Source organism: Trichosurus vulpecula, chromosome 3 (assembly GCF_011100635.1).
Source record: "Trichosurus vulpecula isolate mTriVul1 chromosome 3, mTriVul1.pri, whole genome shotgun sequence".
Classification (NCBI taxonomy): Eukaryota; Metazoa; Chordata; class Mammalia; order Diprotodontia; family Phalangeridae; genus Trichosurus; species Trichosurus vulpecula.
Window position 1 is genome coordinate 205,422,868 of NC_050575.1, and position 24,863 is coordinate 205,447,730.

At 38.7% G+C, this 24,863-nt stretch overlaps 1 protein-coding gene across 1 annotated transcript in view; it reads left to right on the forward strand.

Moving 5' to 3' along the window:
- The window catches only part of OGDH (oxoglutarate dehydrogenase), a 93,241-nt gene that overhangs the window by 670 nt on the left and 67,708 nt on the right, over window positions 1-24,863 (forward strand). The window contains exon 2 of the mRNA XM_036750280.1: window positions 17,811-18,059. Within this exon, the coding sequence (XP_036606175.1) occupies window positions 17,838-18,059 (222 nt within the window). The 5' untranslated portion in view covers window positions 17,811-17,837. The remainder of the gene's footprint in view (window positions 1-17,810; window positions 18,060-24,863) is intronic.

The following is a 24,863-nucleotide window of genomic DNA, read 5'->3' on the forward strand; positions in this document are numbered from 1 at the left end:
CGCCTGGGATGAGGGGGAAGGGTTACTTCGGCGGACGGATGTGAGGGAAACAGTTGCTGCCTCCTCTCCCGTGACCCACAAGGTCGAGGGGAGAACATCACGTGTGCAGAGGAGAGGAGGTGATCTTGTCCGGACACCTCGTCCAGTTTGTCCCTTCCTCTTCCAAACCTAGCGTCCAGGCCACTCCCACCCCCACCCCCACCCCTCGATCCTGGGCACTCCCTACAGCTCCTTCGAGTGTGCCGCAGCCTTGGGGTTAGAAGTAGCCCTCCCTACTGCCAGGAGACCCGCCCCGTCCCGGCCGGGAGTCCCGCCCACCTGGCTGTCCAGCCGGACTGGAGAGCTGCCGGCCTCGGGCTGGGACGTTGTAGCCGCCTTCGGGTCTTGTTCGTGCCTGGGTTTGGTAAAGCCGGAATTCCCCAGTGGAACCTCTGTCCTGGATATGCATTTCCGCCCGCACTCTCGGTTCCTTAGATTTTGGGGCTAAGGGAGGTTTGGAGGAGGCTGGGGTCTTGTTTTTACAACCAGACAGTTACTCTTTTAAAGCCCGTTAGTTTTCTCTAAAAACTAGGGAAGGGGCAGACACATCAAAGACTTTATTTTTTGACCTCTCGTCTCTGACCTGGCTATTGCCCCTCAATTTTCTTTCCTTAAGAGGCATTTAAGATACCTGCTTCTCTTTCCAAGCCTCTGGGAATGAGAAAAATAGTAGTTACAAAGTACTTTTGAACTAGCGTATAAAGTTTAACAGACCTAAACTGAGTGACGCCTTTTCACAGAGCCTGCGTGTTGCAGCGAGAATATCTTTGTGACAAAGTAACACTTAAAATGTTATGAGGTTAGTAGCCAGCTGATGACTTTTCAGACAAGGCCCATGATGCAATGGAAAAACATGATTTTGAAAGAAGAGGATCTAGGTTTGAAATCATGCTCTTCCACCTGCTATCTTTGTGTGACCTTGGAAAAAATAATTCCACTCTTACTCATTTTCTTTTTTTTTTAATAGAGGCAACACTTGCTCCCCCCGTTTTAAAACATTTTTATTTAAATTTTTGAGTTCCAAAATCTATCTCAATTTCTCCCCTCCCCCTTCCTGAGACAGTAAGCAATCAGATATAGGTTATACACGTGCAATTATGTAAAACATTTTCATATTAGTCATTTTGTCCAAGAAGGCTCCAGTAAAAGAAAAAGTGAAAAATAGCATGCTTCAGTCTGTATTTAGTCAATATCAGTTCTTTCCCTGGAGGCATAGTATATGTCATCATTAGTCCTTTGGAATTGTCTTGAATCATTATATTGCTGAGAATAGTTAAGTCATAGTTCTTCGTTGAACATGTTACTGTTACTGTGTATAACATTCTTCTGGTTCTGTTCGCTATGCATCAGTTCATGTACGCCTTTACAAGTTTTTCTGAAATCATCTTGCTTGTCATTTCTTAAAGCACAGTAATATTCCATTACAGTCATGTACCACAGCTTGTTTAGCCATTCCCCAATTGATGGGCGTCCCTTTGATTTCCAGTTCTTAGCCACTACAAAAAGAGCTGCTATAAATATTTGTACAAATAGGTCCTTTTCCTTTTTTGCGGGGGGGGGATGTCTTTGGGTCTTCCTCATTTTCTGGAAAGGTTAGGTAGTGGACTAGGTAGCGTCTAAGGTCCCTTCCAACCCTGGACCTCTGATCGATTCTCTAATCCATGACATTTGACAATTCTCCCAGCTCCCTATTCTTTACTTTTGCCGAAGTTTAGTAAAGTGTTTTAAAATAAGTAATAGGGAAGTAAAGCGAATTGCCAAAGGTCACAATTAGAGAATCTGCAGGACAGCTAACCAAGGCCTCAGGGTATTATTGATGAAACTTATTTCTTCTTTTAAAAAAAAAAAGCAATTTTGCCAAATTCACCTATTTGCTACTCCAGTCCATCTTTTCTGCCCCCACTTTCTCTCCATTGCCTTTTGCCAACTTCCTGTCTAGAACTGAGAAAGGGAGAGATGACAAACTTCATCTACTGCACTAGGCCACAAAAGGTAGATATCTCAGGAAGGAACTTCGTTGGCGCTGGCTTCATCTATACCTTCAGTAATTGTGGTCACTTTTCCAGTTCACTGAGTAGGCTTTTTTTTTTACCTCAGCAGCCAGAGTAGCCTTAAGTAAAAGTGAGTATCTTGGTCTCAGGCCACATATGTCTTTAAAGTTGCTTGATCTCTGAAAATCAGCTGGGAACTGCAGAGAACTTCTTTAGCTTCCAGGATCACAGACTGTCTTCAAAGTGTTGGGGTTATCCCTGCCTACCCCAAGATGCCTTTTGCCTTTTGTCAACCCAATTGATTGTCCAGTTGCTTGAATCCTACTTTAGGTGCCTGTATTGATTTATCAAGTTAACTATCACATTGTTTATATATTTTTTAAAAAAAAATTTTTATTCTAAACTTAAGAAACACTCACCAAAATGAACATATCATATACAAAGTGGAACAGAAAAAGGGAATTATATGTGAAACCATAAATCTCTATCACGTAAATTTCAAAGTTTCTATTCAACTCTAGTATTTTCATCAGGAATACTTGGAAGTACTCTATTTCAAAAGTCCATCTTTTCCCTTGTAGCTTAATTTTTTATTTCTTAAATTAATTTTTAAATCAGTGAAAATCCACCTCTTCTTCCTCTCACATCCCAGTCACCATTGGGGGAAAAAAATCCTGTTACAAACATTATGTACTTTTTTACATTAGTGCTTTCCTAGCCAGAGGCAGCTAGATGGCTAGGCCTGGAGGCAGAAATAAAAAAAAAAAATCAGTCAATAAGCATTTATTAAATCCTTACAATGTCCCAGGCTTTATGCTAAGCTCTAGAGATACAAAGAGGTAAATGACAGACCTAGCCCTCAAGGAGCCCACAATCTAATGAGGAATACAGCAAACAAATATATACAGGATAAGTAGGAAATAATTAACAAAATGGCTGTTCTAGAATTCGGAGAAGTTGGAAGAAGCTTCCTGTAAAAGGTGGGATTTTAGTTAAACCTTAAAGGAAGCCAAGGAAGGCAGTAGGCTGAGAGTATTTCAAGAACTGAGTTCAAATTCAGCGTCAGGCACATGCTGTGTGACTGGGCAAATCATTTAACCTTTCTTGCTCAGTTCTCCCAATTGTAAAAGGAGGATAATAATAGAACCTACTTCCAAGGGTTGTGAGGATCACATAAAATAATATTTGTAAAGTTCCTGACACATAACAGTTGCTTTAAAAACATACTCATTTCTTTTTTTTCTTCATTTTCACTTACATTCATTCTTGTGAAAGTAATTTGGTATATCTTTGGTCATTACTCTTAATCCTTAGCTTTTAAAAATTCACTGTTAGTGGATCTAAATTTGGTATTTTTGTATTGACTCAATTGCCTGTTTTCTTCTTTTGTCTCTGTTGATATAGTCTTGTCTAAATACTATGTTCCTGTCCTCACTGATTCTCCTGATTTTCTCTGGCTATACCCCTTGCCTAGAATGCTCTCCTTCATTTCCACCTCCTAGCTTCCCTGACTTCTTCGAAGTTGCTAAAATCCCACCTTTAATAGGAAGCCTTTCCTGATTCCCCTTAATTCTGATGCCTTCCTTTTGTTGATTATTTCCTTTTTATCTTGTATATAGCTTGTTTATACATAACTATTTGGTTGTGTGCTCCTCAAGGACAGGGACTGTATTTTGCTTTTCTTTGTATTTCCAGGGCTTAACATAGTGCCTGGCATATAGTAGACAATTAAAAAATGTTTATTGACTGACTGATTGACTTTTTTGCTGATATCTTTACTTCTTCCCCGACTCTTAAAGGTTCAATATCACACCTTGTGTTTTCTAGGTCTTTGCTAGGGATCAATAATCTTTCAAAAGAAGTATGTCCAGGTTTCAGCCTCTTTTCTGCCGGTCTGCCCAGTGAGAGAGGGGAGAGTGCTGAGGATCAGACACATAATATGATGGTACAGGGCAGGAAGAGGTCATTGATTATCTTTTCTTTGAATGTGGAGGGAGTAGGGGAGGGAAAAAAGGCAGACATTAATGGTTGGGTTTTCATGGGGACATGGGAGTGTGCAGAAGAGATATCAGTGACTGGCCTGTTAGGCTATCTTTGGCATACGTGCGTAGGTTACTGACCTTTGCTCTACATACTTCCATTTTCTTCTCCTGGAGGCCCCCCACCCCCATATTTGCCCGTTGAAATCTTAGCCATCCTTGATGGCCCATATAAAATGTGTCTTCTTTCAAGACTTTTCTGATTTTCCAACATGATATAGTAGACAATAGCACTAGATTTAAACTCATAGGACCTGGGTTCAAATCCTAGTTCTGTTACTTAGGACCTGTGTGACTTTGGGTCAGTCACTTCTGAGGGGGCTAGATTTAGTTGCTCTTTAATATTCTTCCAACTCTAAAACATAGAAGTTAGAGCTGAAAGAGATTTTAGAGGCTATCTAGTCCAATTGTCTCTCTTTATGGATAAGGAAGCTGATCCACAGAGGACTAGCCCAGTGACATCTAGCTAATAAGCAACAGGGGCAGAATTTCAACTTGGAATCCTTTGATTCCTAACTCTGTAATATACTGTCTTCCAGCCAGCCCGGTTTGTAATGGTGGCCTCTTCTGAATTCCTAAAGTTTCACATACTGCATTGTATTGTAATCCATACCTACGTCTTATTTCTCTTCTAATAATTTATTGACATATTGGGGGTAGGGAACAAGTCTAATTGTCATGTATATCTCCCACATCTCCAGCATTTCCATACATAGTAGTTGCTCATTGAATAAGTGAATGAATGCAAAAGACTCATAGATTTATATTTCTAGTCACCAATAAGCTGCTTACTAGACATTTCCATGTGGATGTTCTATTCTCTCTCCACCAGTGTTTAACGTGTCTGAAATAGCATTCCTTATTTTTCTCCCAAATACTAGCTGTATTTCTTTATTCCCATCAATGATGGGATCATTCTTAGAGTCAGCCAGGAGCAAAACCTGAGTCATTTTAAGTCTTCACTCTTAGGAAGCAGCCATATGGTATTTTGGGTAGAGCTCTGAACATCGAGTCAGGTAGCCTTGAGTTCAAATGTGGCTTTGGACATTTACTAGGTGTGTGATCCTGGGCAAATCACTTAGACTGCTTTAGTTTCCTCATCTGTGTAATGAGTATAATAATACTACTTATCTCCCAGAGTAGTTGTGTAGATAAAATGAAGATAATAGTTGTAAAGTGCCGCTCACATGTGAGCTATTGGTATCATCATTCCCTTGTCCCTGATGGCCATTAAATTATTAAACCCTGTTGAATTTTTCCTGATTCTTCTTTTTCGTCTCTCCTTTATTTTTCCATTGTCACCGTTTGAGTTTGGGCTTCATTTCCTTTACACATGGATTGTTGTAATAACTTCCTGGTTGCTTGGCCTGGATCATACATAGTCATAGGATTTGGAGTGGGAAGGAACTTTAGAGATCACTTGGTTCCTTAACCTTATAAAATTTTATAAAAAAGGAACTTGAGGACGAGGGGTTTTAAGCCCCTCTTTACCAAGATCCCACAGGTCTTTGAATCCAAATCCAGCTTTGTTGTGTATCACTGTTGGTAGAAAGGGAGGCCTGCATGTCTGTAGTTCTTCCTGCTTCCATTGGGTCTTATACACTGCCACCAAAATATACTAAAATGCCAGATTTATCATTTATGTCCTCTGCTCTGGAACCTTTGGTGCATTCCCCTAAGACTTTGTTTTAGTTTGTCATTTGAGGCTCCAAAATGTGACTCTCACCTGCTAGATTAACTGTCTTTTGCCCCCCACCCTTCTCCAATATGAATTTTCTGTTGTCAAGCTATACTTCTCACTGCCTCCAGGACATATCTGGGCATTTCTTTCTTTATACTTTCGATCACAGTGTTTCTCCCATCGTGGAATATCATCCCACTTCCTTTTCACCTAGCCTGTTCCCACCCTTTCTTCAGGGACTAGCTCGAGACCTTCATCTGCCATAAAGCCTTCCCTGTTCCCACCAGCATAGACCCTTTGTTATGTACCTGCCCTACAGAAAGACAAAAATTCACTTGATCTTGATTTTCATTTTGATTACTGACTGAAAACTGTCAAAACCTCAAATCCTACTAATCTTTGAGGTCATAAACAGGAGGTGTCCTAAAAGTGCTGAACTGAACATTTATTATATATGCCATACATTATTGTATCAATGGCGAGGCACCATGTAGCCTAGCAGATAGAGAGCTGGTCTTGGAGTCAGAAAGTTCTCGGTTCAAGTCCTGCCTCTGACACACATTGATATATCATCAGTGCTACCTTGTGTCCCTGAACAAGTCTATTTGTGCCCCCAGAATAGCGTAAGACTATAAGTTGCATATACTCATTGGTAGGAGGAGATTTGGGGGAGCTTCCTATATTAACACAATTGGTGGTTTTGTCAAAAGATCTATCTATCAGACCTGTGATTTCATTGGTATCAGGAACTCCTAGGGGAGGAAGCTCCCTACACCAGTGCAAGTCAGAACCTTCTCTATAACCTGGGACTTGCCCAGGGTCACAGCCAGAATGTGTTAGAGGTAGCACTTAAGCCCAGGCCTTGTTTTTTGAGGCCAGCTCTCTAAGCTCTCAGTCTACTACAGAATACTGTTATGCGCGCGCGCGCACACACACACACACAACCTTTTGTCTTTTTCAAGTGTTAGTATAGGCTTATTTTAATTCAACAAATGTTTGAGTGTTGGGGCAGCTAGGTGGCTCAGTGAGTAGAGCACTGGCTCTAGAGTCAGGAGGACCTGAGTTCAAATCCAGCGTCAGACACTTGACACACTTACTAGCTGTGTGACCTTGGGCAAGTCACCTAACCCCAATTGCCTTCCCGTCTTCTCCCCTCCCCCCAAAAAATAAAAATTAAATTAAAAAAAAAAACATTTGAGTGTTGACATCTGTAAGCCAACGTGCCAGGTGCATCTAGGAAGAAACAAAGGTGGCATGCATCAATAAACAAAACAGAATTTGGTTTGTAAGCCCTAGTTCTTCAGGGGAGGGAGAGATTCCTTCTGGCTGAATTAGTTGGCATTTGGGCTGGGCCATAAAGGAATGGATAGGATGGTAACAGGTGGCAGTGGAAAAGGAGGGCATAAGTAGGTAAGTATAAACAAAATTGAGGAGGTGGATTAGTTGGCATTTGGGCTGGGCCATAAAGGAATGGGTAGGATGGTAACAGGTGGCAGTAGAAGAGGAGGGCATAAGTAGGTAAGCATAAACAAAATCAAGGAGGTAGGAAATTGAGGCGCTTGTACAGGAAAGGGCAAACAATCTTGTTTAGCTGCAGTTTAGGTAACAATGGAACTAGTGTGAGGTAAGGCTGGAAAGGTAGCTAGGTTGGGGTTGGAGTTGACCAACTTGCTTGCCAGGTATGTCCCCTCAGGAGAGAGCAGAGACTGTGTCTCACTTCTTTGTTTCTACCACAGATCTCAGCATAGGGCTTTGTGTATGTTGAAATCTTTCATTTATGTAGTCCTGCTTAATTATGTGTTACTTGGTGTAACTTATTTAAAGCTGCAATTTGCAATCTTCTACAGCATCAGTATTTTATAATGTGGTCTATGTTTGGTGTTTGTTGAAGCCCCAAGCTCAGGCTTAGTCAGGAAGATTTTTTGGTGTGTATTTTCCATACCAAGGTAGTGCATAGAGTACTAAGGAGCAAAGTCTCTTTTTCAAGGTGAATTACAGTAAATGCGTTTTTTTCTTTTAATAACTCTGGATTCTGCTTTCTTGGCCTTCTCTCTATGCCTAGTTTAGTTCAGAGGTGTGGTACTCACAGCCTGCCTACATAACTGCCCCAAGCCAGGTTAAAATATCTTTGAAAATTTTTAACAAAATAAGTACAAATACAATACAGCAGAGATAATAATTTGTGGTTTTCTAAATCAGTATGCAGCCTGCAGGGATCCTTTTCTATTTGCCTTTGGCACCACTGCTTTAGCACATTGGCTCAGTGCAATGCCACATTCAGATTGGTGTTGGAAAAAGCACGCTATTTCTTAGGACCTTATAGCCAGTGAAATATAGGCATTTCATCCTTATGTATCCTAAGGAGTGGTTTCCTCCCCCTCATCCCCACCCCCACCCCCATTTCCATTTGATGTTGGCGTCTGCCATGTCTCATCTCTGTTGAATTTAGATCCAAGAGGAAGTTTTGGACTGTTTGCTTAGACTCCCATGGTGGGCCATCTTGAAAGGCAGAAGATTTAGCTGATTTGGGTTGACTCAACCTGTGTTCTCTCTAGAGACACGAGGATCCCTAGGAAAATAAGGGCAAAATACACCACATAAACTTTTCCTGCTTTTTATATTTGGCCTCAGATTTTCCTTCTCTACTTCCTCCTCTCGTGTAGTCAGTGTTATTTTGTAATATTGATCCAGTTCTGAGAATACTAAGTACTCTTGGAAATACAGAATAGTATTTCAGGATGTTTTGTAGACCTTCTTAATTTTGCCATACCACATGTTATAATTGTTGACTAATTGTTACTTGTGTTATGTGCAATAGTTAATTAAACGAATATGGTTGGTGTGGTAGAGACTCCTCTAAGAAAGCAGGAAGAACATCTGTGTTTTCTCGTAACATTTTTTCCCCTTGTTTTAGATGGAGTATAAATAATTACAAACCAGTTTTTCCCCTTAAAATTAAAATTTTGTTTGACAGTTTATCTTCCCTTCTCTTCTTTCTGTCTTTTTTTATATCGTCTTTTATCATGATTTCTCAGCTCCCACTAAATTTTACTGTTAAACAGAACCTTCAACTCTAGAAGATGCCATGAATTTCATATATAACTGTAGTAAGAGGGTGAGAGAAGTTTTTTTGAGGTCAATTATTATGTAAAAAGTAATTTGAGATTTGATAGGCTAAAAATTATCTGATCCAGTCTGCTGTTACAATGCCTAGGGTAAACATGGTTTCTAAAATGGGAGGGACTAATATCATGAGCCACACAGTATCCCTGTTAATTAGATAACTTAGAAAATCTTTGTATAATAACATCTTCATGTTTGACCTTCATAAGAAACAGAAGTATGGCATTTTAAGATAAGATGCAGACATCCCAAAAATGAATTGTATAAGGAGCTATCTCTTCAGGCTTATTGATTATTGGAAAGGCAAATACTAATTTATTTGAATAGATGAAATATATTGGCTCATGCTCTAAAACATTCTTTGTTGACATTGAAATCACTTGTCAATTTAGGTTTGTAGTAGACTACAGGTTTCCTATGAAGGACTAGAGATGGAGAACTGTATTAAATGCCACTTGGCTCAGAGTCAAAACTGGGAAAACTCTTGAGCTAGTGCAGAATACCTCCAAGACTACCCAAGTAAAATCCTTACCTATTCAAACCTAAGAAATATAACCGTGGAAAAGTTAAAACTTGATATATTAATATTAAAATCTCCCTTGGAAGGGTAATTGGCATAGTTCTGGGTTCCTGTACATCAGATTCCTGGTTTCCATTTATGTGTCGCTTTTTTGATAATCTACTTTAGCATTCCTAGTAGGTTATTGAACATCAGTCTCTTCTGCAGTAGGTATTATAAATGTGTAGGTTGGGCTTTTCCTACAAAGAACTTAGCTTTTTAAGTTAAAATAGCTAGCCGACAACTAGAAATTGCTTAGCTAGTTTAATGAGAGGTATTTGGTTGTGGCCTTTGTATATATACTTTGGACTCTAGTCTTGTAATTTGACTATAATTGGGACAAAATTTTTTAAAATCCAAATGTCTTATTCTTTTTTTCATGATTTTAGACCTAAGTGGAATTTGATAAGTTGTAAGAACAAATAAAAAATCTACAAGAGAGGCATTTCTTCCCCTCCACCCACCCATTTCTATTGACTTGGAGGATCAAATCTGAATGTATATTAGTCTATGTATGACCAAAGAAGGGAAAAGAAATAAGCATTTATTAAGCACCTACTACATGATAATCCCTGTACCCATGATAGACACTTTACAAATAGTGTCTCATTTGACCCTCACAGCAGCCCTATCAGGTGGGTGCTATTGTTGTCATCCCTGTTTTACAGTTGAGGAATCCGAGGCAGACAGAAGGTTAAGTGGTTTGCTCAAGGTCACAAAGTGAGTGTTGGAGACCAGATTTCCAGTGCCTCCCACTTTGCCTGGTACAGAATAGGCACCTAATAAATGTTGATTAATTGATATCAATTCAGGGCTTCTAGACTGTAGATCTAGCCTCTATCTGTAGCACCACAGACCTGCAGTGAGACCCAAATAATAATGAAGTCAGTCCAACAAACATTTATGAACCCTCTTTGCATAAGGAGCTGGCACTGCAAAGCCAAAAGTGAAGGTATTCCTGCTCCTAGAGTTGGAGGGGTGGGAGTCTCGGGGCTGGGGGAATGTAACTAGTTTACACAGATAAGAAAATACAAGGTAATTCGAGGGCAGAAACAGCACCTATGGAGGGAAGGGGATTAGGGAAGGCTTCACAGAGGAGATGGCAGCTGAGCTGAACTTTGAAAGAATATTAGGATTTGGAAGGTGGATAATTAAGGAAGAGGAGGTGGTTCCAAGTGGTGACGTTATTTGATTTCCAACTGCATATTTCCATTGGGCTGGAACTGATAACCCTAATTTATATAAATTATAACTTCAGATGTTACAAATGCAAATACATGCCTAGCCATATGTTAAAGGCACAGAGGTTGGCCTGTGTGAAAATAAAAAAGCTGGAGATGTCTCGAGTCAGGAGATACCTGAGTTTAATTTAGGGAGTACGTTGATAATTGGGAGTCAGTCTTCAGAAGCTCCTGCCTTGGTTCTGGGCCTGCTGTACCCCCTGGTGCTTGCTTCAGGCTTCTACTACCTCAAGGCTAGCCATATTTCACTTGACTCCCTGGCTCAACAGTCACAGAGAGAAGACAAAAATACTCAGCTCCTGTTTTATTTCCATTTCTCCCCCACCAAAGAAAATTACTTTGAAACCATGACTGTAAAAACATTAGGATAATAATATCCCAGGGTTTTGGGAAAAAATGAAAATATTGCTGAAATAAAGGAGGTAGGAGAAAGATACAAGAATGCTGGGGGCAGACAAGAGTGATTCAAATTTTCAAATGGGGGACAAAGGTAGATTTCACAAATTACAGAGAGGTAAGTTAGCACAAGTGACTAATGGTCTGTAAAATACGTCTAGAAGCAATGTAGCAGTACTAGTTAGTGGATAGAATATTGGGCCTGGAATCAGGAAAATATGAGTTCAAATGCTGCTGTCAACACTTCGTAGTTATGTGACTCCTAACTGCTATGCACTTTTTAGGCAACTCCTTAAGACCTTAACTGTTAGTGGAGTAAGTTTCCACATAACCTGGAACACTGAAGGAGTTACTACGAGGACAGTTATAGCATAGGTTTGTGAAATACAAGTCATGGCAAAATAACTTTCCTTTTTTGAGACTAGCAGCAAGTCAGTTGATGAAGTTTCATGATATTCCTGTGAACAAAGTAGAGATATGTCAGCAGGTCAATGGTACAATTAGGTAGATTCACATCTAGTTGCATCACTATATTCTAAGATTGTTGATTTCTGTCCTGCCTTATTCTATCCAACATTTTTTTTATTAGTTGAAAACACTCTAGTCATTGTAGGTGCCTCATAGTTAAGCAAGTCTAAAATGCTGAATACCAGGAAAAAAATACCCAAAGTGACCACATAAGTTAGAACGATGAACCAGAGGCAACAAAATGAAATTCAGCCAACATAAATGTAAATCCCACTTTAATTAAAATCTTTCAGAACAGGTTGAAGTAAACCTGGTTTGATAGCAGTTCTTTAGAAAGACAGTTAGGCTGCCCCTTTCCTTTTTCTTTTCTTTTGGAAGAGACTAGTAATTTAAGAATTGGTAAAGAAACTCCTTGAACCAATGCATATTAGCAGCTCTTCATTTTATAGTCTTAGTCTTAGTCTACTTTTGAGTCTTGAGAGGTTTCAGTGACTTGCTCAGAGTCATTCAACGGGGATGTATCATTTAGGTGGGACTTGAACTCTGAGCCTTCTGAGTCTGAGGCCATCCAACTCTTTAGTAGGTCATGTCTCCTCTCCAGGCTAAACAGCCCAAGTTTATAAACCAAGCAATGGGAGGCTATTTTATATTAATTACTAAGTCACATTTACTTAGCACATTAAGGTTGTCCAAGCTCCTTTACAACCACCCACAGAATAGGGCAGTACAGAGAGTTGGCTTTGTAGTCAGAGGACCTTGTGATCTAAACCCCAGTTCTACCATTTGTTCCCTCCCTGTGTGATCTTGGGCACATACTTAATCCGCCTCAATTCTCTTATCTGAGGGCATCGGACTTGAGGGCCTCTGAGGTCCCTTCTAGTTCTGAATCCAAGATTGTGAGATGTTAAGACCCCCTGCTCCATTACACATGAGGAAACCAAAGTTCTGAGCTTGCCTGTAGTCACACAGCTAGTAAATATCTGAAGTAGGAGTCCTCCAGGTTTCCCCAAAGGTATTTTTTCCACTCTGGTCACGCTGCCTCTCTCACTAGGGAGCTTCATGTCCAAATTGCTGGAAATAAGACTAGACTCTAGTTCTAGACTCTTCACTAATCAGACTATGGCTGGGGAGTTGTCTAATTCTGGAGCTATTTAAAGTGAGACATTTACAGACTATGTCCAAGAAGACAAGACAATTAGGATGAGGTGGAGAGAGTTCTGAAAATCTCGTCATTTGAGGAATTTGGACATTTAATTTAGAGAAGATTTAGTGAAGGGGAGTGGATTGCTCTCTTTAAATGTTTGCAAATGGAAGTATACAGAACCGGGACCAAGAACTATAGGAAGGCATCACAGACATTTATAAGGAAGGTCACAAGAAATGAACTAAGGCCAATAGGTGGAATTTGCAGGCAGGCAAAAGAACAGCTTGGAATAAGAAAGAACTTTTTAGTAACTAGAACAGGAAGAGAAAGGGTTAGGCTGCCTTTCTAAGTAGAGAGCTCCCACTGATGGAGGTATTGATGGAGAGAAGCTGGCTTCTCTAAGAATGTGGGGTGGAGGGGCACTAGGTTTGAGGTTTCATCATAAAATCATACATTTTGAACAGAAAAGGCCCCTTGGAAATCATCTAGTCCAGTCTATTCATTTTACATATGGGACAGCCCCGGGCCATCGAAGTTAAGTGACTAGCGTGCATTTATGCTTAGGTAGTAAAGTTGGACTTTAAGCCAAGGTAATGTGATTCAAGGTCCCACATGCTTCACTATATCATGCTTAATTAGAGTGGACAAAGATTTTTCCAGCTATGAGTGGATGTGATTCTTTAATGTCTTTGTAAAACATAAAGTAACTTAGGCTAAGAAATTTCCACCAACCCCAACTTTTAGCTTATATTTCTTGTATCTTTAAAGGTGTCAAGTCTGTGTTGACTGCTTTGAGATCTTTAGGAAAGAAGTGAAGGGATATTTTCATTTTAACAATGTAGAAAGTTCTGTGCAATTTTGCAAGAACCAGGATAACTTTTGTGGTTCTCAATCATGTATTAAGAATTTTCTTAATGAAAATGTTGAACCATACAAGAAGAGCCTCATTGATGACTACTAAATGGAAAATGAAGCTCTCCACTTTAGTAAAGTGATGTGTCAGGTGGAAGTGTAGTGATGTGCCCAACTGGCATTTTAGAGCATATAAACTGGATTAGTGTTTTTCTCAACAGCACATCTACTAAGAACTGATATTTTGGATAACTTTTGTGGACATTCTCTGATACATCATCTCTCTGTACATCATTAACATAATGATATTTAGAAGGAACCTGTATACTTTGGGCATTGCAGGCTGCAGGTATCAGTTGTGGGTATTTTGCATGAAAGGCACATATTTTTAAAATTTTCTGACTCTTCTGTTAGACAGATTTATATCTAAAGGCCTACAGATAGTAACACTAAATTCATCTTTTCAGTCAACCTTTCCTTATTGGAGAGCATTTTAAGGAATGCAGATTTAAGGAATCAGTTGAAAACAAGTTTGGAAAAATACTCAGAGTTGTTCCTGTTTGATCAAGTGCTTAGCTTTGTAACTTTTTTTTAAAAAATTATTGATATCTTTTGTTTCAGTTTCACCTTCATTTCCTATATTCTCTTTCTCTCTCCTCTTCTACTCACTGAGACATCCTTTCTAACAAAGAGTAAAAACAAAAAAAGGCAGTTTAGTAAAACTATCCAATACCTGAGTCAAGCCTGAGAGTATCTGCTACATACCACATTCGTAGTCTTCCACCGTTCTTCAAAGAAGGAAGAGATTTTTCCTAGTGCCAAGCTTGGTCATTATAATTACATATTAGCTTTATAATTTGCATCTGAAACAAATGATTCACTAATAGTATCATTTTATAAATTAAATTGTCACCTATAAGAACTATATGTTCCATTTTGAGAATTATCTCATGTTTGCACACTTGTAAATAGAGTCGTAACGTTTGTATCTTTATGAATAACTAAGTTTCCACATAGTTTCATGTAACACTAACAATTATTATTCTGTATCATTAGCTCCCACAGATACTATCTTTCCTTCATGACTAGAACTCTTGAGCCTTCATTCCTCATAATGTGCGAACATAAAGAACGGTCTTATAAATGATAAAACTTGGTTAGGATTTTAAAGAGCAACCGTACTAGTGGGTAAAAAACTAGTTGTAACTGTCAGTCTCCCTTGAAGAGGGGGTTTTATATCATTCAAGTGTGATGAGGAAGTAGTTATGTTGCTCTTATGCTCTGATTTGTATATAAGATGATGCTTGGCTTTTTATGACCCTCTTTGGGTCTCAGTTACTTCATTCATAAAATGAGGAGAGTAATAGCATCTACCTCCCAAGATTTTTGTAAGTTTAAAATAAGATATTTGTAAAGTACTTTGCAAACCTTGAATGCTAGCTATTATAATTATAATTACTACCATGTTTTATTAATAAGTTTATATTTACATAGCACTTAGAAAGTTTACAAAGTGGTGAAGTAATTATAAATATTATCCCCATTTTATAGATGAGGACACTGAGGCCAGAAGAGAGTAAGCACTTTAATATCATCTTACAGTTAGTAAGTGTTGTACCCTGGAGTTGAACACAGATCCTTCGACTTCAGTTGCAGTGCCCCTCTTTTCTGCAGTGATGATTCAAAACCTTTGCAATACTATTCTTACCTGAAATACCCTTCCCCTAATTATACAAAGCGTAGCTATTCTAGCCAACTGAATTTCTGTCCCTTCCATTAAGGGTTTTTAAGATTGTCTCCAGCCTACAATGATACATCTTCTAAAAGGGTAACACTTGATGTTTTTTCCTTGCATTGTCATGAAACTGTTTTCTTGTGGCTGTGGCTGTGTCTATGTCTTGTCCCAGTATTTTTTTCTCCGTATCTACATCTCCTGGCTTCCTTCAAGTCCCAGCTCACATCTCACCTTCCTTAAAGGAAGTCTTTCCCAAACCTTCTTAATTCTAGTGTCTTTCCTCTATTGATTTCCAGTTTATCTTGTTTGTACATAATTGTTTTCATGTTGTCTACCCCATTAGATTATGAGTTCCTTGAGGACAGGGACTCTGGCTTTCTTTGTGTCCCCAATGCTTGGCACAGTACTTAGCATATAGTAGGTGCTTAATAAATGTTTATTGACCAAATGACTGACAATCTGGGTTAACATTCTAGAACTGAGTAACCAAGTCATTATCCCATTCCTCCAGGACAACTCTTCTTACTCCTAGAGTCAAATGAGGGGACTTTCTCCTTTCCACTGATACTTTAATCCTTTCCCAATGGAGAAGAGTGAGTGCTAGCCCACCAATCATTTCTGGTAGACCTTTTAGATGGGTCAAGAACCACATTCCTTCATTGGGGAAGGCAATGATGTAAACAAGAATTATTCTTTATTAAAAGGCTTGGTACAACTGTAATTCCATTTCCCAGAGAAAAGCCTTTTGATCCAATGGGCTCTTCCTAGGATTCTAAAAAGAACTTTAGAGGAAGATATTCTAAAGAGACTAAAAAGGTTTTTAATATTCTCCCACACTAACCAGTGAAGTAGTTGCTGCTGTAATCCCATCTACCAGCTCCTATGTCAACTCTCTTGAGAACCATTGGTGCTACCGGAGTTTAGCTTTCCTCATCTGGAGCTTCTCTGCCTTTTAAACCCTTTTCTGCACTATATACCTCACCCAGGGACCCAAGTCCCAAGTTTCCCCCTTTCCTTTGTAATTATATGTGAGAGTGATCTTTTGTGTATGAGTGAGGAGCTTGCTTCTTAAAATGTGGTAACGGTTATCCATTTGAAATCTGCATATACAAACATAAATTCTTATTTGTTTTTACTAAAATGAATTTAAAAAATAAATTCAGTAAAGCATTGGTAAAGAGCACAAAGATAAATATATATTTCAAACTCTCCCTTCTGTGAGTTTCAGTAGTATTTATCCTATTTGTGTCACATCCATTTATTAATTATATGCTGCCCCATGTCATCTTGAACTTTTAAATTGCTTAATGTTAATTTTCCTTAACTTGACCTCTTATTTTCCCAATCATTTTGTAAGCCTCTGAGGGTAGGGACTGTCTTATTCCTTTATTTGCCCAAAAGATTAGTATGATACCTTGTACACAACAGTAGACTCTCAAAATGTGTTATTTTGATTTGACTTAACCATTTACTTTGCTCCTTATCTTGTCCAGTGTGCCAAATGCTGATTACTCACTACTGCTGAAGGTAATTCTGGGTTTAAGGTTTTATTTCTGTCATTTTTTTATTTCAACCTTGGGTATCTATAAAACATTCAATGAAACAGAATTTTTAAATGATTGTATGTAAAACAATAAATTTCAAATTATTCTCTCTCTTGTCTTTCCATATTCCTTTATAGTCTTCATATTTGTATTTTTTCATGTACAACAGTATTCCATTATACTCATATACCACAATATGTTCAGCCATTTCCCAATATCGCTATAAATTTGGATTATTTCCCCTTTTTCTGGTACCACATCTATGCAGGCAATTTTGGTGCCCATGATTTTTCTCCTGAATAACCAAAGTAGTAATTAAAGGTACTGCAATTTTCTGATGACACTCCTTCTGTGGTTTAATAGATGGTTTTTGAGATTTGTGTGACTAGCCTGGTGATGGACCTTTCTGAGCTTAGCTACACTGGTCCTTGAATAACAGACAAATAGTGCGTATGTCACCAGACCCATACTTATCAGTCATTAGTCAGTAAGCATTTATTAAGCCACTACCGTGTGCCAAACTCTGGGGATACGAAGACAAAAATGAAATGGTCTCTGCCCTTGAGATTCATTCTGTGAAGGATAAGAGTTATCAGAGTTTGACAGGTAGTATAGTATATAGAGCACTGGATTTGAAGTTAGGAAGACCTGTATTCAAATCTGGCTTCAGAAATTTACCAGCAACTTACTTAACCTCTATCAGCCTCAGTTTCTTCATTTGTAAAATGGGGATCCTCACAGGTGTATGAAGATCAAATGAGAAAATATATGTATGTGAAGCTTTTTGTAAACCATAAAGCACTGTATAAATGTTAGCAATTAATATTGTGTACGCTCGGCATAGCCTTTAAGGACCCAGGCTCACCTCAACAACCTAGGGGTGGAGATTAGAGTAGAACCTCTGATGGAACCAAGTTAAGTCTAAAAAGATGTATTTTTCCCTTTATCCCAATTGTCTTGCTTCTTAAATATTATTTCATTTATTCCTATTTCAACAGGAGCTCGTGTGAGGCTTCAGGACAAAAATGTTTCATTTACGGACTTGTGCTGCTAAATTGAGGCCGTTGACGGCCTCACAGACTGTTAAGACACTTGCACAGAACAGGCCAGCAGCAGCTAGGACGTTTCAACAAATTAGGTGCTATGGTGCACCTGTGGCTGCTGAGCCCTTTTTGAGTGGGACTAGTTCAAATTATGTGGAGGAAATGTACTATGCTTGGTTGGAAAACCCCAAAAGTGTACATAAGGTAAGAAAGCACTCCCCAGCATCAACTTTTCTTCGTCATATCAGGTATACTGATTTGAGCAGTTCAGGGATTGGTTTCAGGTAAGTGCATTTATCTGAAGGAGTCACCAAATAGAAGGCAGAATGGAAGACCTGCACCATTCAGTTCTTGTACATCAGACAACAAATCTGGATCCTTCAGCGTCTGGTTGAACAAAAACAGCATTCTCTGGAGGCCTGGCTGAACTCTGATAAGCTTTGGAAGCACTAAGCCCATGGAATAATCAACTTTCAAAATTCAAATTTGTCTATGAAGAATACAAGAAAGTGCTTCTACCTCTACCATGGATCTCACTCAGGATTTGCTATTGGGGTGAAGTGTGTCATAAAAAGAAGGCACGTGGGGTGGAATGTTCATGGTTTCGCTAGTACTATGAGGAACATGTGTGTTTTCATATTTTTGAGAATCTCCTTATAATCAGTCAATAAGTATTAAGTAATTATTATGTGCTATTAGGTACACAAAGACAAAAATGAATGAAACAGTTCTGCTTTTAAAGGAATTTACATTCTAATGGGAGACAACATTACCCATATAACTATGTGCACTACAATACAAGATAATTTCAAGAGGAAGAACTAACAGGTGGGAGGATCTAATGTTTGTACATTCCAGTATGTGTACATTCTTCTAATAGAAATCTGAAGTTTACATTTTAAGTTCCCTTCCAGAGGGTGGGGATTTAAATACAGATTTAATGACCATTTCTTAGGTTTTAAGTGAATGAATTTGTGGAAAGGATAAAAGGGGAAAATTATGAAAGTAAACAATAGTTCTGATTTTTATGATGGAATTATATGACTACAATTACATATATTTATAGTATTTGTAATTTATAATATATATTTATATGTGTGTATTTTTTATAATGCTTATTAAAGAGGCAGCATTGTATAGTAGATAGAGAGTCTGCCTTGGGGTAAGGAAAACCTGGATTAAAATTCTGCTTATACTGTTTGTATGACCCTTGGCCCATTTAACCTCTTGTAGCCTTAGGCAGCTCTCTACCTAGAAATTACAAAGATGCTTTTCCTGCCTCAGTCTCACCTTCACAGTGGGCCAGCAGGCATATTCAGCAGATTAAAGTTTTCTTGCTCTTTAGAAATGGATCTTCCAGAATGCCTAGAAAATAGTTTAATAGCTGCCATGTGATAATGTGATCTGCTGTATTAGGATTTCCATTTTTTTCATGGGACAGTGGTGGGAGGGAGAGCCTTACATAAGTTTCATGGCAACTGTCATAGAAACTTTTTTACACCTGGAGGTTTGAGGTCAAAGTTCCAAGATTCAGAGTGCCTTAAAATAATCTCATTTGCTTGGGAATCTGATAAATGCTTCAAATGGCCAGAAATGACATGTCACATAAGTAGCACATTTATACTCATAATGTGCTATCTAGCAATTTGGAGAACATAAAGAACAGTCTTATAAATGATAACTTGGCTAGGATTTTGAACTAAGAGCTTTGTACTAGTGGGTAGAAAACTAGTTGTATCTATCAGTCTCCCTTGAAGGGGGGCGTATATCATTCAAGTGAGATGAGAAAGTAGTCATTTTGCCCTTGTGCTCTGATTTGTATATAAGATAATGCCTGGTTTTTTATGACATCTCCCTTGGAATTTTGTTAAGTTTATAAATCACTTGCCCAGAAACACCTTGTACAGATAGTCTTTATCAAGCTTCATGATCTTAGAAATTAAAAGTATACATAGAGATTTTTATTTTCGGAAGCAGATCATTTCAATATTCTGTTATAAAATTTCGCATAGATAATTTAGGTTGAGAGAATATCCATTTTAGGATCTGCATAGGTTCCCTTGGTCTGTTCTCATAAATACTTATATTAGATGAGGAGGAATGAAATTAGAACACTTAAAACCTTTTAATAGCCATGCATTGATTTTTGGAGTAATATTCAGCATAATAATGCTCTCTTCATGAAAAAATTTAAAAACCATGACTCACATTTTTAAAAATTTTAAATATTTATTGATAGCTTTTTTCTATATCCTTTATATTTTCCAGTAATCCTTCCTCCCTCTTCTAAGAGAGCCATCACTTATAACAAAGAAGGGGAAAAGAATTCAGCAAAAGTATTAATTATGTGTATCATAGAGCTTCAGTCTATGTAAATAAATGGGACAGGTATTCTTGAAGTCTATGAAAAGCAAAACTGGGCTCTGGAAGGGGATGTATCTGGATTATTAGACAAGGAAAGGGCTGCAGCACAGTATTGCTCATAGAGTCAGGTGTTCAGCAAACACTTCTTTGATATTTGGCATCATATAATATTGATAAAATTTCAAGATATTTATGGTGCAGTATGTAAAGCACATCTAGAGATAAACCATTCCTGGCCTCAGCTTTAAAAGAATCAATATGTGTGCTTACGTGAGTGTGCACACAGATAACCCTATGTAAAAGAGATAATCTGAATTTAAACTTAATGGGATTTTTTTTCCTCCATCATGAGCCACAATGAGCCCTTGGTTGAGAGCCAGATGATATGAATGATTTACTAAATGGATTTTACTTTTGCTTTTTTGAATGTAGCAAATTACTTTATTTTGAGACTGTATGACTAATATTATGTCCCAGGTTTCAATATGTCATGTTCATATCTAGATATTCTTCATGTCCATCTGGCTTTCACTAACCTGGAAATGGAAGCTGCCCAGTGAAGCTTCTTGGTTTAAAATTGAACTTCCTGGTTTGGTTTTTCTTTAAAGAATTCTTATTTTAGAGGCAGCTAGGTGGCACAGCGAGGAGAGCACCAGCCCTGGAGTCAGGGGGACCTAAGTTCAAATCCAGCCTCAGACACTTGACACACCTTACTAGCTGTGCGACCTTGGGCAAGTCACTTAACCCCAATTGCCCTGCCTTCCCTCCTCCCCCCCCCCCCCCAAGAAAGGATTCTTATTTTGGGCTTGCACTGCAGTTTCAGGAGGAATTATAAGGAAGGACAGAAGTGCTATGGGATTAAAATGAGCTTTCTGTTTTCTCTTCAAATTAAAAAGGATATTTTAAACACCAGGTCCAGGTTTTGTCCCACTCTTTACCTTACTTTGCCTCCCCCTGCTTTCATGCTGCAGCAAAGTTATGGGCAAATGAGACTGAAAACTCTTTGAAGTAGCACCTTAAAACCTCAGAAATCAAAGGTGTTTAAGAGTTAGGGATTGGGGGACAGATAGAATGGCACATGAATAGTTAGATTGGATGATGTGGAGGGGAGACAGTTCAGTGCAGCGTGAACAGTCTGGCTCTGGAACCTGAAGCACTGGTCCACATCTCCCCAGGTGGCCTGAGCAGGTGACTGTACTTCCATGTTCCTCAAGAGGCGGTTGATCTATATCCTGTGTGGTTCCTTCCAGTTCTAGAGGGTTGGTCCTATGATTTTATACCAAAAAAAAAAACAAAACCCATCAGTCAGTGCTGTAATGGAGGTAATGCTATCATTGATGTTATTTTAATGGAGGGAAGCCCTAACATGGAGAACTGTAAACAAAATAATTAATTATTTGATTTTGGGTCCCTGCCCTGCTCCAGATGGCATGGAACTTAAAGGAAGTTTGCTGTGGTTTTGAGCTAACTGAACAAACAATTCAACAATTATTAAGTCCTCCTTGACAAGGCAGTGTGCTAGGTATTGGAGTTATAAAGATTTAAAAAGTGACAGTCTTTACCTTCAAGCAAATTTATACTGTAATAGACAAATAAGGATTATGCAAAATAATGTGTGATGGAAGCAAAAGAGGAAGAGATCCAGATAAAGTGCTCTAGGAAAAGTGGAGGAGAATGCTTTCAAATAGGGAATTAAAAGGGGAGGTTTCATGGAAAAGATGACATCTGAGCTGAAACAAGAGGAGTTCTAAAAGGTGGAAATGAGGGAGGAGGGCATGGGAGTCGGGAGGAGAATAAGACTTCTAATAGTCTAGAATTGGTGGAAAGTTATATACCAGAGGAGGAGCATAGTGAAATAATCCTGGATAGTTAGAATCAAATTGTAGAGGGTTTCAAATACCAGGATGAGTTTTTATTTATTTTTATGATCTTTCTTATTTGTTTATTTTTAGTTTTCAGCATTCACTTTTGTAAGATTTTGAGTTCTAAATTTTTCCCCTCCCCGAGATATCTTACAATCTGATATAGGCTATAGATATATAATTATATTACACATATTTTCACATTAGTCGTGTTGTGAAAGAACAAAAAGGAAAAACCAAGAGAAGATAAAACAAAAAAGAGAGAAAATATTCTGCTTCCATCTTCATTCAGACTCCATAGTTCTTTCTCTGGATGTGGATATGATTTTCTATCATGAGCCTTTTGGAATTGTCTTAGATTAGGGATGGGGAACCTGAGGCCTCAAGGCCACATGTGGCCCTCTAGGTCATCAAGCACTGGCTTTTGAATGAATCCAAACTTCACAAAACAGATCCCCTTAATAAAAGGATTTGTTCTGTAAAACTTAGATCATTGCATTGCTGAGAAAGAACTAAGTGTGTCAGAGTTGGTCATCACACAATGTTGCTGTTACTAATGTACAATGTTCTCCTGGTTCTGCTGACTTCACTCAGCATCAATTCATGTAAGTCTTTTCCAGTTTTTTTTTTTTGAAATCCACCTGCTCATCATTTCTTATGGAACAATAGTATTCTATTACATTCATGTACCACAACTTATTCAGATATTCCCCAGTTGATGGGTATCTCCTCAATTTCCAATTCTTGGCCACCACAAAAAGAGCTACTATAAATATTTTTGTACATGTGGGTCCTTTTCCCTTTTTTATGATTGGGTACAGACCTAGTATTATTATTGCTGGATCAAAAGGTATGCACAATTTTATAGCCCTTTGGGCATATTTCCAGATTGCTCTCCAGAATGGTTGGATCAGTTCACAACTCTACCAACAATGCATTAGTGTTCCAATTTTCCCATATCTTCTCCAGCATTTATCATTTTCTAGTTTTTTCGTATTAGTCAACCTGGTAGGTGTGATAAAAACAACCTCAGAGTTGTTTTAATTTGCATTTCTCTAATCAAAATTACTTAGAGCATTTTTTCATATGACTATAGATAGCTTAAGGAGTTTGTATTTAAAGGAAATAGGGTGCCATTAAAGGTGTTTGAGCTGGAAGTGAAGTCAGAGCTGGGCTCTGGGAAGGTTGCTTTGATAATCGTGTGAAGGGTGAACGGAAGAAACATAAAATATGCGGTGGAGGTAGAATGATGAGACTTGGCAACTACTTGTCCACAGAAGTCAGAATTTCATCTCCCGTAAAATAAGGGACTATAGTTTTCTTTAAGCCTTTAAGCCTCTCTGATGCCACCTCCTATGGTAGGCCTTTTGTGATTTCCCCTCCTCACAGTTAATGCTCACACCCAAATCAGATACCCTTGAGGGCAAGGGCTTTTTTGGGTTTTACTTTTGAATCCATAGCAAGTGCCCTACGCTTATGTGTAAAGGAGAGGGAAGAGTCAAGGGGAGAATGGGAAGATCAAGGGTGCCATCAGCAGGAATATGGAAGTTTGTAGTTTGGGTTTTGTTTTTGTTTTTTTTTTTTTTTTTTTGCCGGGGAAGATGAACCAACAGAGGAGTGAAAGGAGTGGTCAGCCAGGTAAGAGAGCAGTTATTTATCACCAAGACTGAGATAAAAGAAAATATTGAGGAAGGCATGGAATGGGTGTGATATGTTAAATGCTGCAATTAGAATGAGGAAATACCATCAATTTTAGCAATTAACTGATCATTGCTGATCTTTCAAAGAGCATTTCTGTTGTGTTGGGTTTGGAAGATAAATTGTAAGAGATCGAGGCCTGAGGGGATGATGTAAGGCTGGGAGTAAGTGCCTACAGGAGAGTAGAAGTATAGGACATATGAGGGAATGGCGGGGTTAAGGGAAGCTTTTTTTTTTTTTTTTTGAAAATAGGGGAGAATTTGAGTACTTGTTGGCAACTGGGAAGGAGCCAGTAGATGTGAAGAAAATAAAAATGATACAGTCAGTCAAAGAGGTAAGCTCCAGAGTAGGGGTCAGTGGTGACGTTGAGATAGAACCAAGAGGAAAAAGTGGAGGGATTAGACCAAAAAAGGGGAAGAGGCCACTTGGCAGTTTTCTGTAACTCACTTACCAGGATCTGACCCTACAGAAGTGTAGGGGTTCCTCTGAAGGTCTGATGTTTGATTCTTTATAAATCATTAGTTTGGCATATGTATCTCATATGTGTGGGATTGGGGGGGGGGGGGCGCGTGGCAGTGTTTGGAGTCTTAATGAGGCTAAGAGTAGGAGGAGATTTGGGGAAAACTCTGCAAACCTTTTTTTTTTTCCTGCCCATTTCACTACCAGTCCAGTCACACCTTCCTTCCACCCTGCCCCACCCCCACCCCCCTTGGCTTTCATCTCTTGGCTTTCCTGATTGGTTTCTTATCTTTTCCTCCCCAGTCCTGCTTTGTATTTCTTATTTTGTGACTATTCCCTTCAGCCTTCTTGCCTGCCTTCCACCCTCTGCTTTGCTTTGTTTCCTGCTCTTAGTGAGCCAACTTATTGCTTTTCTTTTTCTTGGTTCTGACTCATAACATTTCTTGCTTATCTTCTAAAAGTGTTGTAAACACTTTAATGAGCATCATTTTACTCTAAAATACATGGATGTAGAAAAATGTTTAAAACCGTTTTAGAAGGAGCAGGTGTGAAACTAGGTCTCCATGGCTAAAGAATTCATTACCTGTTGGTCAACCTGCTAACCTCCTGATCTTTAGATAGACTG